This window comes from Dermacentor silvarum, chromosome 11 (genome assembly GCF_013339745.2).
Source record: "Dermacentor silvarum isolate Dsil-2018 chromosome 11, BIME_Dsil_1.4, whole genome shotgun sequence".
Lineage (NCBI taxonomy): Eukaryota > Metazoa > Arthropoda > Arachnida > Ixodida > Ixodidae > Dermacentor > Dermacentor silvarum.
This window is the reverse complement of record NC_051164.1, coordinates 9,782,945-9,796,731: the sequence shown is the minus strand read 5'-3', so window position 1 is coordinate 9,796,731 and position 13,787 is coordinate 9,782,945. Positions and strand designations below refer to the sequence as shown.

The following is a 13,787-nucleotide window of genomic DNA, read 5'->3' as shown; positions in this document are numbered from 1 at the left end:
CCGGGCAGCATCGGACTGGACAGACCTTTGCCACCAAGTTGCACCTATAAGTTGTCCATCAATGATCTTGCACAAGCTAACAGAACTGTATTCCAATAAAACAGCAACATGTATGCAATATTTTGTAACACCCTTATGTTGTAACACACTTTAGGAGTGTTAACTCCTAAAGTAGGGGTCCTTAAGGAAATAAACTGATATTGTTAACACTGTTGCGCAAAGCAGCGAAGGGACAAGACTTGGGCAAGAAAAACAATGCACGACACTCAAGTCCTGTCCCTTCATTGCTTTGCGCAACATTCAATTGTGTCGAACCAACTTGCATAATCTTCCTGACGAACTGAACTGAATTATTCAGGATGCAGCCATGGTTGCTGACTATGCATTTCTAAAGACTGCGTCGTCATGTGTAGTGGCAAACACAACAGCACTCCTGCACGGTTCCCGCTGATGAATAAAAAAATCCATTTCGGTTAGGTGCTAGGGCCACTGTAGCTTTTTTGCGTCGCATAATCGTGGTGCTCCGCTCTTAGAGCGCTCCGATTCAGTCAAAATTGGTGCGTGGCCATATACATCCAAATTGGGGAGAGTTTTATGCCAAATGCATATGTCTGCTGAGACTAGGAACGAGTCTGAATTAAGCAATTTTCTGAACTAACGAGGGTCAAATAAACAAGGTTTGGCTGTATCAGGCAGGGAGCCAGGAACTTTGGTTGGGGATCATATGATCATATACATGAAAGCAACTTGCAGAAAAGTCGGCAACAAAGAAATTTTTTCTATCGATTAAGGACATAGTTTACTGTGCAAATACAACAAGCGGGGAGCAAACAAGTAGTTGCCACTTGTGAGCAGCCTTTGCTGGTGCTCGTCTACCAGCCAAATACATGTAAAACACTTCTGGCGCCCGTCAAACTTCTATCAAACTGTAACAAAAGAACCGCTGTGATCCAGGGTTCACCCGGCACCTTTACAACTGTTAATTTCTGGCTATACTTATGGATGTTCTACCATCTCAATTTGGTTTTGCCATTTTTTATGTACATGTAAACCTCGATATAATGAACTTCAATACGCGTTGAACGCATCCCCCTTACAAGTCCGCAAACCTTGATATGACGAACTTCAATACACTTGAATGTCATTATAATGAAACCGGATTTAACAAAATAATGGATATAACGAAGTAAAAGCAATTCCCCTTGAAATCTCCACAGAGATCCATGTATTTAAAAGCTCGTTTTACTGAAGTAAAATTGTTCTGCCAATGAATATAACAAACTAGATTCATCTCCGAAACCAAAAAAGCCGGCAGATCCCACACCCTGTGGAAATGGATGTTATGCAAAGCAGTGTGCAGCCTATCAAGTTAACGAAACGGCCATGACAGCACCAAGACGTAGGCAGCTGTTTCACGACCTACATGGCACGCATGTCATGACCTACCATTTATGTTCGTCATACACTCTTGTCCTACAATGCTAATTTTGGTACATACAGTAAAACCTCATTAACTCGACTCTTGTTAATTCGGAAAATCGGATAATTCGGACTCGTCCTCTGGTCCCGGCTGGCGTATACGTTCTTCAATACAATCAAACTCTCGTTAATTCGGACGTATTTGGCCGCACATCGGTTAATTCAGACAACTTTCGGAGCTCGGCGAGTGAGAAGCACCGCAAATGTGCGACGCAAAAGAGCAAAAACGGCACTAGAGCCCAACCGAAACGAAGCGGCGGAGTCCGCATCGCCATAGTCGTAGCGGAAATCGTATGTGAATGACAGCAACGCCGGAACGCTTCGTGCCTGTTTGTGCCCTTAAAGCCTTTACTCATGAGTTAACACCGCGTTGCCCGCGGGCTTTCGTAATTGCATAGTCGCCATCCCATGATCGCATCGACAGTGACCGCGGTTTCTTCCGCAACGGTTGCGGCAAACAGTAGTTGACTCAGTACGCGTGTCAGCCACGTGCCTAAAAAACTGCGTAGTCGCCATCCATGATCTTATCGATAACGACCGCGGTTCCGTCCGCAGTTGTCGCAGCGAACGGTAGTTTCGTTCCGACTCGGTGCGTGCGTCGGCCGTGTGCCTTTAGCACCGTAAAGTCGCCGTTGATAATTGCGTCGATTGCGGCCGTGGTTTTCTCGACAGTGGTTGTTTCGTTTGTGCTCGATGCAAAGCTTGTTGAGGATGAAGAGCACCGTCTACATCGCGAAGGATTGGCGATCAGCTCACAGGCGAAAACATAATTGGGATGTACGCGTGGTAGTGCAAAGCGTGTCGCAAATGAATGCGCGCGCCGCGGCTGTGCTGCGAAGCAAGTCACGAGCCCTCAGCCACGATATGTCACGAGCCAATGAGCCACGATATGATGAGAATTTCAGCTTCCACTCTGCTTTTGTGCGAAATAGCAACATGATTTCCTCATTCATTCACTAAATAAAAGTGTGTTGACGTAGTAAGCATTCGCTTATTGTTTTTTGGATACCCTCAATAATTCGACATTCCTTTAATTCGGGCATTTCTTTCGGTCCCATGAAATCCGAATTAACGAGGTTTTACTGTACCAAGTTAACGAAATGGCCGCGAGAGCACGAAGACGTAGGCGGCTAGATAGATAGATACATAGATAGATACTGTCAAAGTGGCAAATGTTAGCCAAGAAATGCTGCGCATTTAAAAATACCGACCGTTGCACACTGAGCATATCGCTTTCAGTCGTGTTCCACACTCATTCAGCGCAGCAGTTCGAAATTCCCACGTTGAGTATGCTGTCGAGCAACACTGTTTTTTCTCACCACCATGCACAAGCAGTACTTCTTTCAATCTCATCGCACCTCTCTCTCTCGCCGAGTGACGTAGCTGACAGAGAGCTAGGTGCACCCTCCGAGATTGCAATCTCGGAGGCTATGCCTAGCTGTGCCACGCCACGTATCGATGTTGATGCTTACGTGCAGCGTGCTAAAAACCAGTGCTTCTCTCTCCCTGCTGCGCACCACGCTGTGCTGACGCAGCTAGGCATGACCTAGAAGAGTGCATGAAGCCAGCATGTTTCTCGCCAAGCCGGCGAGCTCACTGAATACTAAAATACTGTACACGTTACTGAGGGACCATGAGAAAGCGGCAGAGTTTCGCTTCAAAGGCCGAACGCGTCCCCTTACAAGTCCGCATTTCTGGCGCAGTGCCAAGCTGTCGGTCGCATACTTCGACGGGTTTCACGACAATATGAGCGAGCTAAGTGGAAACCGGAAGCAAAAAATGATCACATTGGAACATGAGGCCGCTATCGTGATGGCTGTCGTGTTAGGTGCTAAAAAGTTGCATGCTACACATGCCGGAGGGTCTTTCGCTGTTGTTTTGGTGAATTTTCATCACACACGTGGCTGCGTAGCGGTTCGGCAACTTACAGAGCCATAGTGTTCTTTGCATGTTTAAAGTTGTGCTTACCATTGGACATCATCATCATCAGCCTATATTTATGTCCACTGCAGGACGAAGGCATCCCCTTCATGTTTGTTATAACAAGGTTCGAGTACTGTTATCACTTTCACGTGATTTTACGTTACTGCATCAAACATTTTGCAAAGCGGACAGAAAATTTCCTGGCCCTCAGCGCAGACAGCGAACTTGGCACCGCACCAGAAACTCTGGTGGTCAATACGGCGACACATCCCATGCACAGTCACACGAAATCTCGCGCAAGTGATAGTTACATATTTACTTGTTTGTAACGCCGATTTTTTTCATGATGTTGCTTCACCTAGACCCTTGCTGGAATAACAGCAAAATTGGCCATTCTGAAACAAATATTCCAAAGCCATGGTTTTTAATGTTACATTGGCAACCTGAATCTTTATGTCTCAATCCAATCCATAGACAAGTCTACCAAAGTAAAAACTTAATTTTTCAAACTGACACCATTTTCGCCGTGCTTGTGACTGGTCTTACAGTTAAAGGTGCTGCCGTGCCCTATGGCGTTCATGTTTCGGCTCTGATCATTCACGACATAATGCGACGCATCACATTCGGTATGATGTCCACTTTGAGAGACAAGCAATTTTGATGGCTGAGGAGCTGGAACCCTCCGCCGCAGCTCGGCATCAGCTAGTCTACCCTCAAGTTGCAATCGCCATCGCATTACATTTGAGTAAATGTGCTATCTCCGAGAGTGATCGTAGTCGAGCACAAAATGAACCCACAGCAACCTTCAAGAAAACATGCTCTGCCACCATCTCGTAACGACAATGACACTGGGTCTGACAGCTGTGACGGTAAGCTGTTGCCAACGCCGCAAACGCAGCTTCGGTTTCGTAACCGATTGTAACATGCTGGCAATTTTCAGACCCACAGTAAAAGCTTTCCAATGTATCCCAAAATTCTTGAAATTTGAGTTAGATAATGCCTATACAGTTAGGAACACAGAAAGCACATACGTTTATAAAAGTATGTATTGCTGAGGAATGACATGCTCAACGTACAGTAAAATACATCCAACAAAATTATAGCAGAAACAATAGAATACAAGCCTAAGATACTTTTACTAAACAATATTCGCTTATCACCTTACCATATCGCTATGACGAAATTCTTCAAAGAATGTGACCATTTTACCAAGCTTGGCGAACACTAGCGCAACTAACCGGAAAAGAAAGAAGAAAAAAAGTGTACTTGTGTGTGTGTGTGTGTGTGTGCACGTGTGTGTGTGTGTGTCTGTGGGGGGGGTGATCCACCAACCTCTCATTGATGAACTCAATTGCTTCGTCTGCACTGTTCACCCTCAGGATGGGCAGCACTGGACCAAAGATCTGCGTGGCATAACAAAAGCATTAGGCTGGACAAATCTTTACTTTGTCCATAAACAGCATCCTGCCTAGGTAATGGAGCACAAGTCAGCACTCCGGTATTCTTTCAGTGATATTTTAAATCCATAAAACAAAGAAGCAAATACATTAACCTCTTGAGCTGTTGATCTCAATAACAACTATTCCCACCACAGGGTTAGTAAGACACAGCTCTCTTAAGTAAAACAGTTTGTGATGTCGTTATGGCCGGACAGGTATATTAAAGGGATACTGAATAAAAATATGAGCATTTTCACCTTTAATTAATTTTTTGGAATGGTACTTTTTCTTTGTTCTTCTTGCTTGGACTTTGTAAAGTCTGCAGTATTTTGTAAATAAATTCAAGAAATGAAGAACACATCGGAATTGAGCCCACAAGACATGCTTATTCCAATACACAGTAATCATATCACATTTTTTTCAACACATCACTGTTTTTCCTGACGTTTATGAACGCATGCCAACCACAAGCCAGGCTGTGCAAGGCAGCACGCCGACAAGCGTGACATCATGCCTACCCATAACAGCAGATACAGATGCAGACAGCCAGCCTTGGCATAGCTTGGCATATGTATGCCCAGAGCAGTAAAGAATAACGGGAAAGGCAGGAAGGATCGGAATATCCAGACTGCATTGTAAAAAAAAAAAAAAGGAAGGATAAAAAATGCCAGGCCTGCGCGGCACACGCAGCACAGTCACAGCGTAAGCTAGACAAGCGTTTCGACAGTACTACCTACTAATTTGAGTGAATGCGTCACGAACGCACTTGGGACGCCGTCGCCCATGCAAGCCGACAGGTTCCATCGCCGATGGCTAGCACCGTTCCGCTCAGCCAATCAAGCACTTGCGTGGCTCAGTGGTAGAGTATCCGCCTCCCACGCAGCGGGCCTGGGTTCGATCCCGGTAGAGAGCAGGTACTTTTTTTTGCATGTGACAGTGGCTACGGGGCGGCGGCATCATCGCGACCAGAAACGGCTATTGGAATGAGCACATAACAGCTTACACTATAAAAGTTGTGCACATCCCACGCACTGGGGGAAATGACAAATCTATGTTATACGAAGAATTTCACAGGCATCTGGCTATGCAGCATTGTTTGGGGTTTCGCAAAGCGTTAGCAGACTGACGTATGCGTTTATGTGAATCCGATCATTGTTTGTGTGTCACGCAAGTACGGTGAACTATAATTAACGCAAGTGCGTGTATGACGGCAGTAGCAAGGTGACGACGACGGTAACAACTGTATGATTTCTACAAACGATCGAATTGGTGCAAACGAGCAGCATGGAGGTGCAAGATGGGTAAGAAATGCACAAACGAAATGCTCACTGATGGCAGCACATGGTACCACTTCGAGGACACAAATGGGTGACGTGCCAACGATGCTGTAGCACAACCTGAAGCCCGTGTCCTTTTATGGCCATTCAGACGAGTGGGGTGGTGCACTGCTCGTCTTGGCCAAGCCGTGCTGACGCTGCCACAGTGAACTTAGGTACAGCGCTGTCGTACTCGGACACTATGTGCACCAGGAAAGCGCAGGCCTCGAAGTTTAATGAAGTGGCCTGGTAATGACGAGAAGGGCTGAGAAAGTGTGGTAGGAGTCTCGGGAGGAACGAGGTGGTGGCTGAGCGTTGCTGTCCAGCGTTTGGAAATACCCCCCCCCCCACTCATGGGAAACTTCCTTTTCAATCGCCATTTGAACAGATGCAACCAACATGTATGTTCTGCTGCCCAGATGCTGGGATCTTCTCACGCACGCCACCTGGCTGGAGCGCAGGTAGCACGCAAGAATCAGAGGCGAGAGTCTGATTACAAAGCTGGAATGACGCAACGATGATGCAGAAACACGAATGCAGCCGTCCACCCAAGTTAGTAGAAAACTGGGCCCCCTGGGTTGGCATAAGTTTTGCCATGGTAATAATTTCATGACGTGCATGCATGTATGCATGTCATCAATTTATGTCATTTCTGCAATACATATGCCATGACATCCATGAGAATCATGTCATGGCTTGACCTACAGACATGCCATGATTGCATTCATGGCATGCATGCCAATCATGTTATGACATGCATGTCATGGCATGCCATTCATGTCCCGATATAGCATACCGGCCCTATCGGTGGCCGTCAGTTGATGGTGCACCATTGTGAATTGCGTAGGCATGCTTTTATTGACAACTGTATAAAACAAAGCAACGTCATCTGAAGATGTTTCTTTTGTACTTCTTGACAAGGATATGATTAAGTAAAGCAATTGCGCTCCGTCCATTCACGTCCTTGTTCCCTTCTTCATCTTTTTGCCAGTGCAAAAAACTCAGCAGAACATAATCATGAAGGATACCTGTCTTTCGAGCATATAAGCAAGGACGCCAGATCTACGCATTGCACGCCTGTCCCATGTGTCCTGAATCATTCTATGCCACAAGGTTAGTGAACAAAGAAACTGCGCATCATTGCATGTCATTCACCACTGTCTGTACCACTTCATACAGGGGGGAGAAGCAACCTAGCAGGTAATGTATTTGGTTGGAGATGCAGGCTGCAAAAGAGTACCATATTTACTCGACTCTAACGTACCCTCGATTTTAACGCGCACCCGTTTTCCGTGAGGACAACAAAAAAAAAAAGTCTTTTACAGTACCGTGCACCTCATGCTTTCAAACAGAAATACAACTTTCTCTCATTTGGAAAAACAGCTTTTCTCCCGATGCGCTGAAGTTGCAATGAATAAAAAAAGTCGCAGCTTCGCTCTAAAGGAGAAGCATCGAATGCGACAGCAAATTAGTAGACCGCTATACGAAGTATGGGTCTACTTAAGGGTATGGGCAGCAACAATGGAGACGAATTACAACAAATGATTGAGGACCTTAATCGAGAAAGTGTAAGAGTTGGGTTGAAGATGAATATGCAGAAGACAAAGATAATGTTCAATAGCCTGGCAAGGGAACAAGAATTCAGGATCGCCAGTCAGCCTCTCGAGTCTGTAAACGAGTACGTTTATCTAGGTCAATTACTCACAGGGGACCCTGATCATGAGAAAGAAATTTACAGAAGAATAAAATGGGGTTGGAGTGCATACGGCAGGCATTGCCAAATCCTGACTGGGAGCTTACCACTGTCGTTGAAGAAAAGAAAAGTGTACAATCATTGCGTTCTACCGGTGCTAACATATGGGGCAGAAACATGGAGGTTAACAAAGAAGCTCGAGAACAAGTTAAGGACCGCACAAAGAGCGATGGAACGAAAAATCTTAGGAGTAACGTTAAGAGACAGGAAGAGAGCGGTGTGGATCAGAGAACAAACGGGGATAGACAATATTCTAGTTGACATTAGGCGCAAGAAATGGAGCTGGGCGGGACATGTAATGCGTAGGATGGATAACCGGTGGACCATTAGGGTTACACAATGGATACCAAGAGAAGGGAAGCGCAGTCAAGGTAGGCAGAAAACCAGATGGGATGATGAAGTTAGGAAATTCGCAGGCGCAAGTTGGAATACGCTAGTGCGAGACAGGGGTAATTGGAGATCGCAGGGAGAGGCCTTCGTCCTGCTGTGGACATAAATATAGGCTGATGATGATGATGATACGAAGTAAGGATAGCAGTTTTATTGGCCGTATAAACTTGCAACCATTCGCTTACTAAATAAATTACCAAGCAAGGTGTCACACGTGCACAAGCTGAACACATCTCGCTCGTTGACCGCGGAAACAAACTGTCAAAACGCTGGAGTGACAAAGTGCGGCGAGCGAATTGCCCTTCGTGCTAGCATGCCTCTCGTTTCAACTTGGCGAAAACACGGCGCGCGGCAGATTTTCTCCGTCACAGAATGCATAGAAGATAGGGCCAAGGCGATCATATCGCCAAAGTGGATCGTCGCAGATTACATCCTGCTTCGGTCCACTGAAACCGTTCCGCATTGCTTTACTGGCGAAAATCCTCTCCTCTGTTTGCGCCAGTCCCGCACGCAAGTTTCGGATTTTCCGAACACCCATGATGCAGCCCGATTTCCGTCCGTCTCCGCACACACGATCACTTTCCTTTTAAATGCGGCATCATGATGAACTCGGTACTTCATGCTGATAGAACAGACACAGAGAACGTGAAGACAGATGGTAGACTTACGCCACGTGTACTGCAGCACACGGAGGAAGCTACGGTAGCTAGGCTAGAGAGTAGCTAGGCTCGACGTGCATGCGAGGCGGCCATACTGAAATGCCGACGGCTATATGGTATCGCAGATTTAGGGTCGTACTCAATTCTAACGCGCTCGCAATTTTTGGACCTGTTTTATCAGAAAAAAGTGCGCGTTAGATTCGAGTAAATACAGTAAGTGGAGCAACTTGGCCTCCAAGATCGCTCTATGCGATCTCGGAGGACTTGGCAACAGTACCAGGTACAATTGACGTCACATCCTGCATTTTGTGCCGTGGCTGTTAGGAGCAGTAGTCCATGAGAAAATAATTAAATTTACCATTCCATCAATTTCTTTCCAGAAACAGTGCTGTATTTACGACTTTCAGTGCCCTAGCTTTTATTTGGATTACACATCTGGGTGGCAAAATTTTTATTCACTACATATCCCTTTAACCACAAATGATTCAATAATAGCGAGATAACAAGACTGTGTAAACACTTGTGCAGTGAAACCTGGTGGGAAGGTGGCATCATCATCATCATCATCAGCCTATATTTTATGTCCACTGCAGGACGAAGGCCTCTCCCTGCGATCTCCAATCACCCCTGTCTTGCGCTAGCGTATTCCAACTTGCGCCTGCAAATTTCCTAACTTCGTCATCCCATCTGGTTTTCTGCCGACCTCGACTGCGCTTCCCTTCGCTCCATCCGTTGGCATAACTACACACTAAACGGTAGTGCCATGTACAAATTTGAGTCACCTGACAAGCACCGCCACTACCTACGAAGAAATAAATGTCATCCTACAGTAAATGCTCACTAAAATATGCGCTAGGAAGTTTTAGCACTGAAAAAATTCCAGTTCTCTGGCACAACCAAGTGATCAACACAGAAGCAATACACCATGGTGGCAATACCAAAGGAGTACTTTGATAAATTTGACAGGGAACACAGTGGCTGACATGGCGCCTGTGCAGAGAACTCGTCCAGCTTTCCCCGATGCCTAAGTGCGCGTCTGCACAGTGATCTGCTACTCCACAAAATCGGCATCACTTCATTGAAACGCGCTCACAAGCGCGTCACCTACTAAGCGTACACCATCACCAATGTCCGTTGCTGTGGACACTTGCTGAAAGCGGCATGCTTGGATGGTCATTTTCAGTGATAGTTTCACTTTCGTGAGATTTCGCAGGACTCTGCACCAGACATGCCCACATATATAGACGACAGCGTTTCTGGCGCTGTGACAAGCTCGCCATTTACGTTAAGTGCCAAGGACGCTGTCGGCCATATACTTCGATGAGCCCAGTGCCGAGAAGGAAGAAATAGCGCAAAACAAACGAGGACGAGAACACAGACTGGCGCAACTATTTTTTCCTTCTAGGCCATGAACCAACTCGCCCAACAACAACTAACCCAGAGCTGATCTCTCGCGAAAGTTAAACTATCTCCGAAAGCGGCAGACCTGCGTTTTGAAGCAACACCTGTGCTTTCCCTGTATCCCCCGCCCCTCCTGGCCATGCACGGGTGCAGTGCCAGGGGTGTGTATTTCGTTGAGCCACTGTGCCAATGGAGGGCTGCATTCGTTTCTGCAAGCAACGTGCACTTGTACTGGTCCCACTCCAAGAGGCGCCGGAGAGCAGCAGTGCTTTTGGGTTATTGCTTATATGAAAGCTTGCACAGTGGATATCCATGGCGATATGCACTGCGCCACTCGAGCTGTCAAGCAGATAGCTAAAGATGCTTATTGCAATAACGCTGGTGATAAATAAGCCATACTAAAAATTGCCATCACATTCTGTGGTTTTGAAGCCATACTTGTCACTGGAACTTGGATGTGTGTAAAACCAACAGGAATTGGAAGGGCCAGTCATATTCTGGGGTTTTTCCCAGAATGTGATTAGCCCTTTCAATTCCTGTTGGTTTTCACCAGAATGTGACTGGCCCTTTCGAATCCTGTTGGTTTTACTGACACGTCCAAGTTTCAGTATCACTGCATGGCAAGCCCTGCACGTTAACTGTAACACAATGAGTTGTACTGTCTTGCAAGTGTTGCACATGATTTAAGAATAGATTTTTTAATATGGCAATTAAGGACAGACTTTTTATGCGGAAAAGCCAACTTAGGGTGCTGCACAAGAGCTTAACAACTCTGCAGAGTAACCAAGCTACATGATTTTGCAACTTGCACAGCTAACTAAACCATTTTCCTTGATCCACTTGGCTAATTGAAAAAAAATTCCCCAACAACTTCGGAATTTTGCCGACTTTTCTCTAGTTTCCTAGACACCCACCTCCTCTTGCATGACAGGGTCGGTGACTTTGACCTCGGTGACCAGGGTGGGTGCCACGTACTTGCTGTCCACGTCCACGTCCCCGCCAAATGCAATGGGCAGTCCCTCAAGAAGCTTGGCTATCCTTCGACAGTGGTTGGTGTTGACAATGCGACCCAGGTCGGCACTGTCCTTGGGGTGCTCCGTGTAGAACTCTGTGATGACCTTCTTGCACGTGTCCACAAACTGCGCGTACACGGCCGTGTGGCAGAGTACGTAGTCGGGCGCTATGCACGTCTGGCCCGCATTGACGTACTTGCCCCACATGAGGCGGCGGCAGGCCACCTCCAGGTCCACTGCCGCGTCGACATATACGGGGCTGCACCACCACAAGACAACAGCACCTTTTCACACATCACTACGGGCAGAGTGTCCAACAGAAATTTTTTTCATCCCAGTTTTCGTTTCGGTTCACCGAAAATGGCTCAGTTCCGATTCAACTCCGGGGCAAAAACCGAACAGTTCAAACCAGTTCAAGTTCATTTTCATAACCAAAGAATATGCAATTACAAGAAAACAACACAAATGTATTTTGTAGAACTCAATGCTGCTGCTAAAGGGACACTAAAGGCACATATTAAGTCAAGCTTAAGTGATAGATCAGCGCTTGAGAATCTCCAAGGCGCTAATATTCTTGCGAACAGAGCCTTAGTAATCGAGAAATTGAGGTAAATACAGGACACAATTAGAGACTCTCCCGAGACATTCAAGTGCTTGCCCGATGGCGAAGGCACTTCTCATTCAAATTCTGTCACTAGTACTCAACCACTCGTTATAACAATGTTATTGTATTGCATTATAAGAATAAAGAAAATGGTACTTGTCCAGTTCTATTTCATTTTTATAAAAAAGAACACTTTGAAATTACCCTTGACGACGACACATGCGGTCGAAAAGTTTCATTTTCGCAAGACTCTGTGCCGCCCGCGCTTTCGCGTTTCAGTATTTCGTTATCCCGTAGTGCTGCACTGGTTTTGCTGGCTGGCAAACCTCACACAAACTGCAAGTAGCGCAGAATTCCACTTCCACGAGATGTTGCGGGATGCCCGAACAGTCCAAGTCACTTGACCAAAAGTTGCTGCAGCGGGGAATCCACCACTCTGTCTTGGCTCGGATATTGACCAACCAACTGACCCAAAACTGTGGTGGGCTTGGCATTAAAATCCTTCAATAAGATGGAAGATTGTGCGAGTTGGTGAAGCTTCATGGTAGCTACAGTGCAACAGACACGTTCACATAAGGGGACACAAAAGGATTAAAATCCGTCCCATATACAGTGTAGACCACTTATAGTGTAAGTCACCGGAGTCGCAAATATCCACACTATAACCAAAGCAACAATTTTCAAGGCCCGCACATATGCAAAACATGTGCACCGAGCCGCCACGCGTATACGACAGTCGAGGAATGCGGCTAGAACGTTTGCATTCAATTTACAGTTGCATCTCATTAATTCAAAATAATTCAAGCGGCGGCGCCTCCGACCGGCGTTGCTCCGGCACCGCCATAGAGTAAAAGCTTAGGAGAGACCCCTCAATGTCGCACATGAACAAAAAAAAAAAGAAAAAAAAAGAAAAGAAAAAAAATAAAGAAAAAACACAGCAAAAATTTCACCCTCTCTCAAATGGCAAGGTCGCCGAATCTGCATTGCGCTGGAAGCCGCGTGTACGTGCCGACGTCTCAGCCAAGCTACCGTATCCACACGTAGAAAATGGCAGTGAACCCTTCTATCTCCTTTATGCTTCCTCTACTTTCTAGTCACGTGTAGACCTTGCACGCTGCGGCTACAGCGAAAAGGGAAGCAGCGGCGCTGTCCCAGGCCGGCCAACGAAACTGCCCCACCCCCCCCCATGCCGGCAAACGCCCGCTTCCCGATAACGGCAGAAAACAATACTCCGGGGAGCTGGCACCGGGCCGGCTGGAGCGGCGGGCGCGCACGGTGACAGACGAAAGTGAGGGAGTTACTAGGGAGGGTGAGGGGAGCCACCGAAGCGGCGGAGTTCCCGAGGAGAAATCTGCTTCCCGGCCGCCCTCCTCCCTCACATTCCACGGTCTCCGCGTGCGCCCTTCGCCGTGCCGTGCAGGCGCCGCCCACTCCCCGAAGTTTCGTTTACTGCCGTTATCGTGAAGCGAGCGCTGGCCGGCGTTGGCAGTTTCGTCGCCATCACTCGCTATGTGCGTTGTGATATTTCACGACTCGCACTCAAGATCCTGGTTCCAGCCTCACTGGCTGTTCATTCGCACCACGTGCCCTTCTCCTCCACTTCGTCTCTCTTTCTTCCTCGCGCACTCCTTGGGGCGCCCGTTTGAGGGGAGCGTTCGCCGTCTCCGCTGACTTCCGTACTCCCAGGCAGCCGCACTGTAACCGGTATTTCGTTTCCCGCAACTGCACTATAAGCAATATGTGTATACATGGAGTGTTATGGGAAAATTAACGGGAGTCTGAAAAGACCGCACTATATCCGGTCGTGCAC

General features: G+C 46.9%; 1 protein-coding gene across 1 annotated transcript in view; it reads right to left on the bottom strand.

Moving 5' to 3' along the window:
* Positions 1 to 13,787, bottom strand: part of LOC119433693 (aldehyde dehydrogenase, dimeric NADP-preferring-like) — an 81,758-nt gene that overhangs the window by 53,224 nt on the left and 14,747 nt on the right. The window contains 2 exon segments of the mRNA XM_037700947.2: positions 4,735 to 4,805; positions 11,275 to 11,632. Coding sequence (XP_037556875.2) covers positions 4,735 to 4,805; positions 11,275 to 11,632 — 429 coding nt within the window.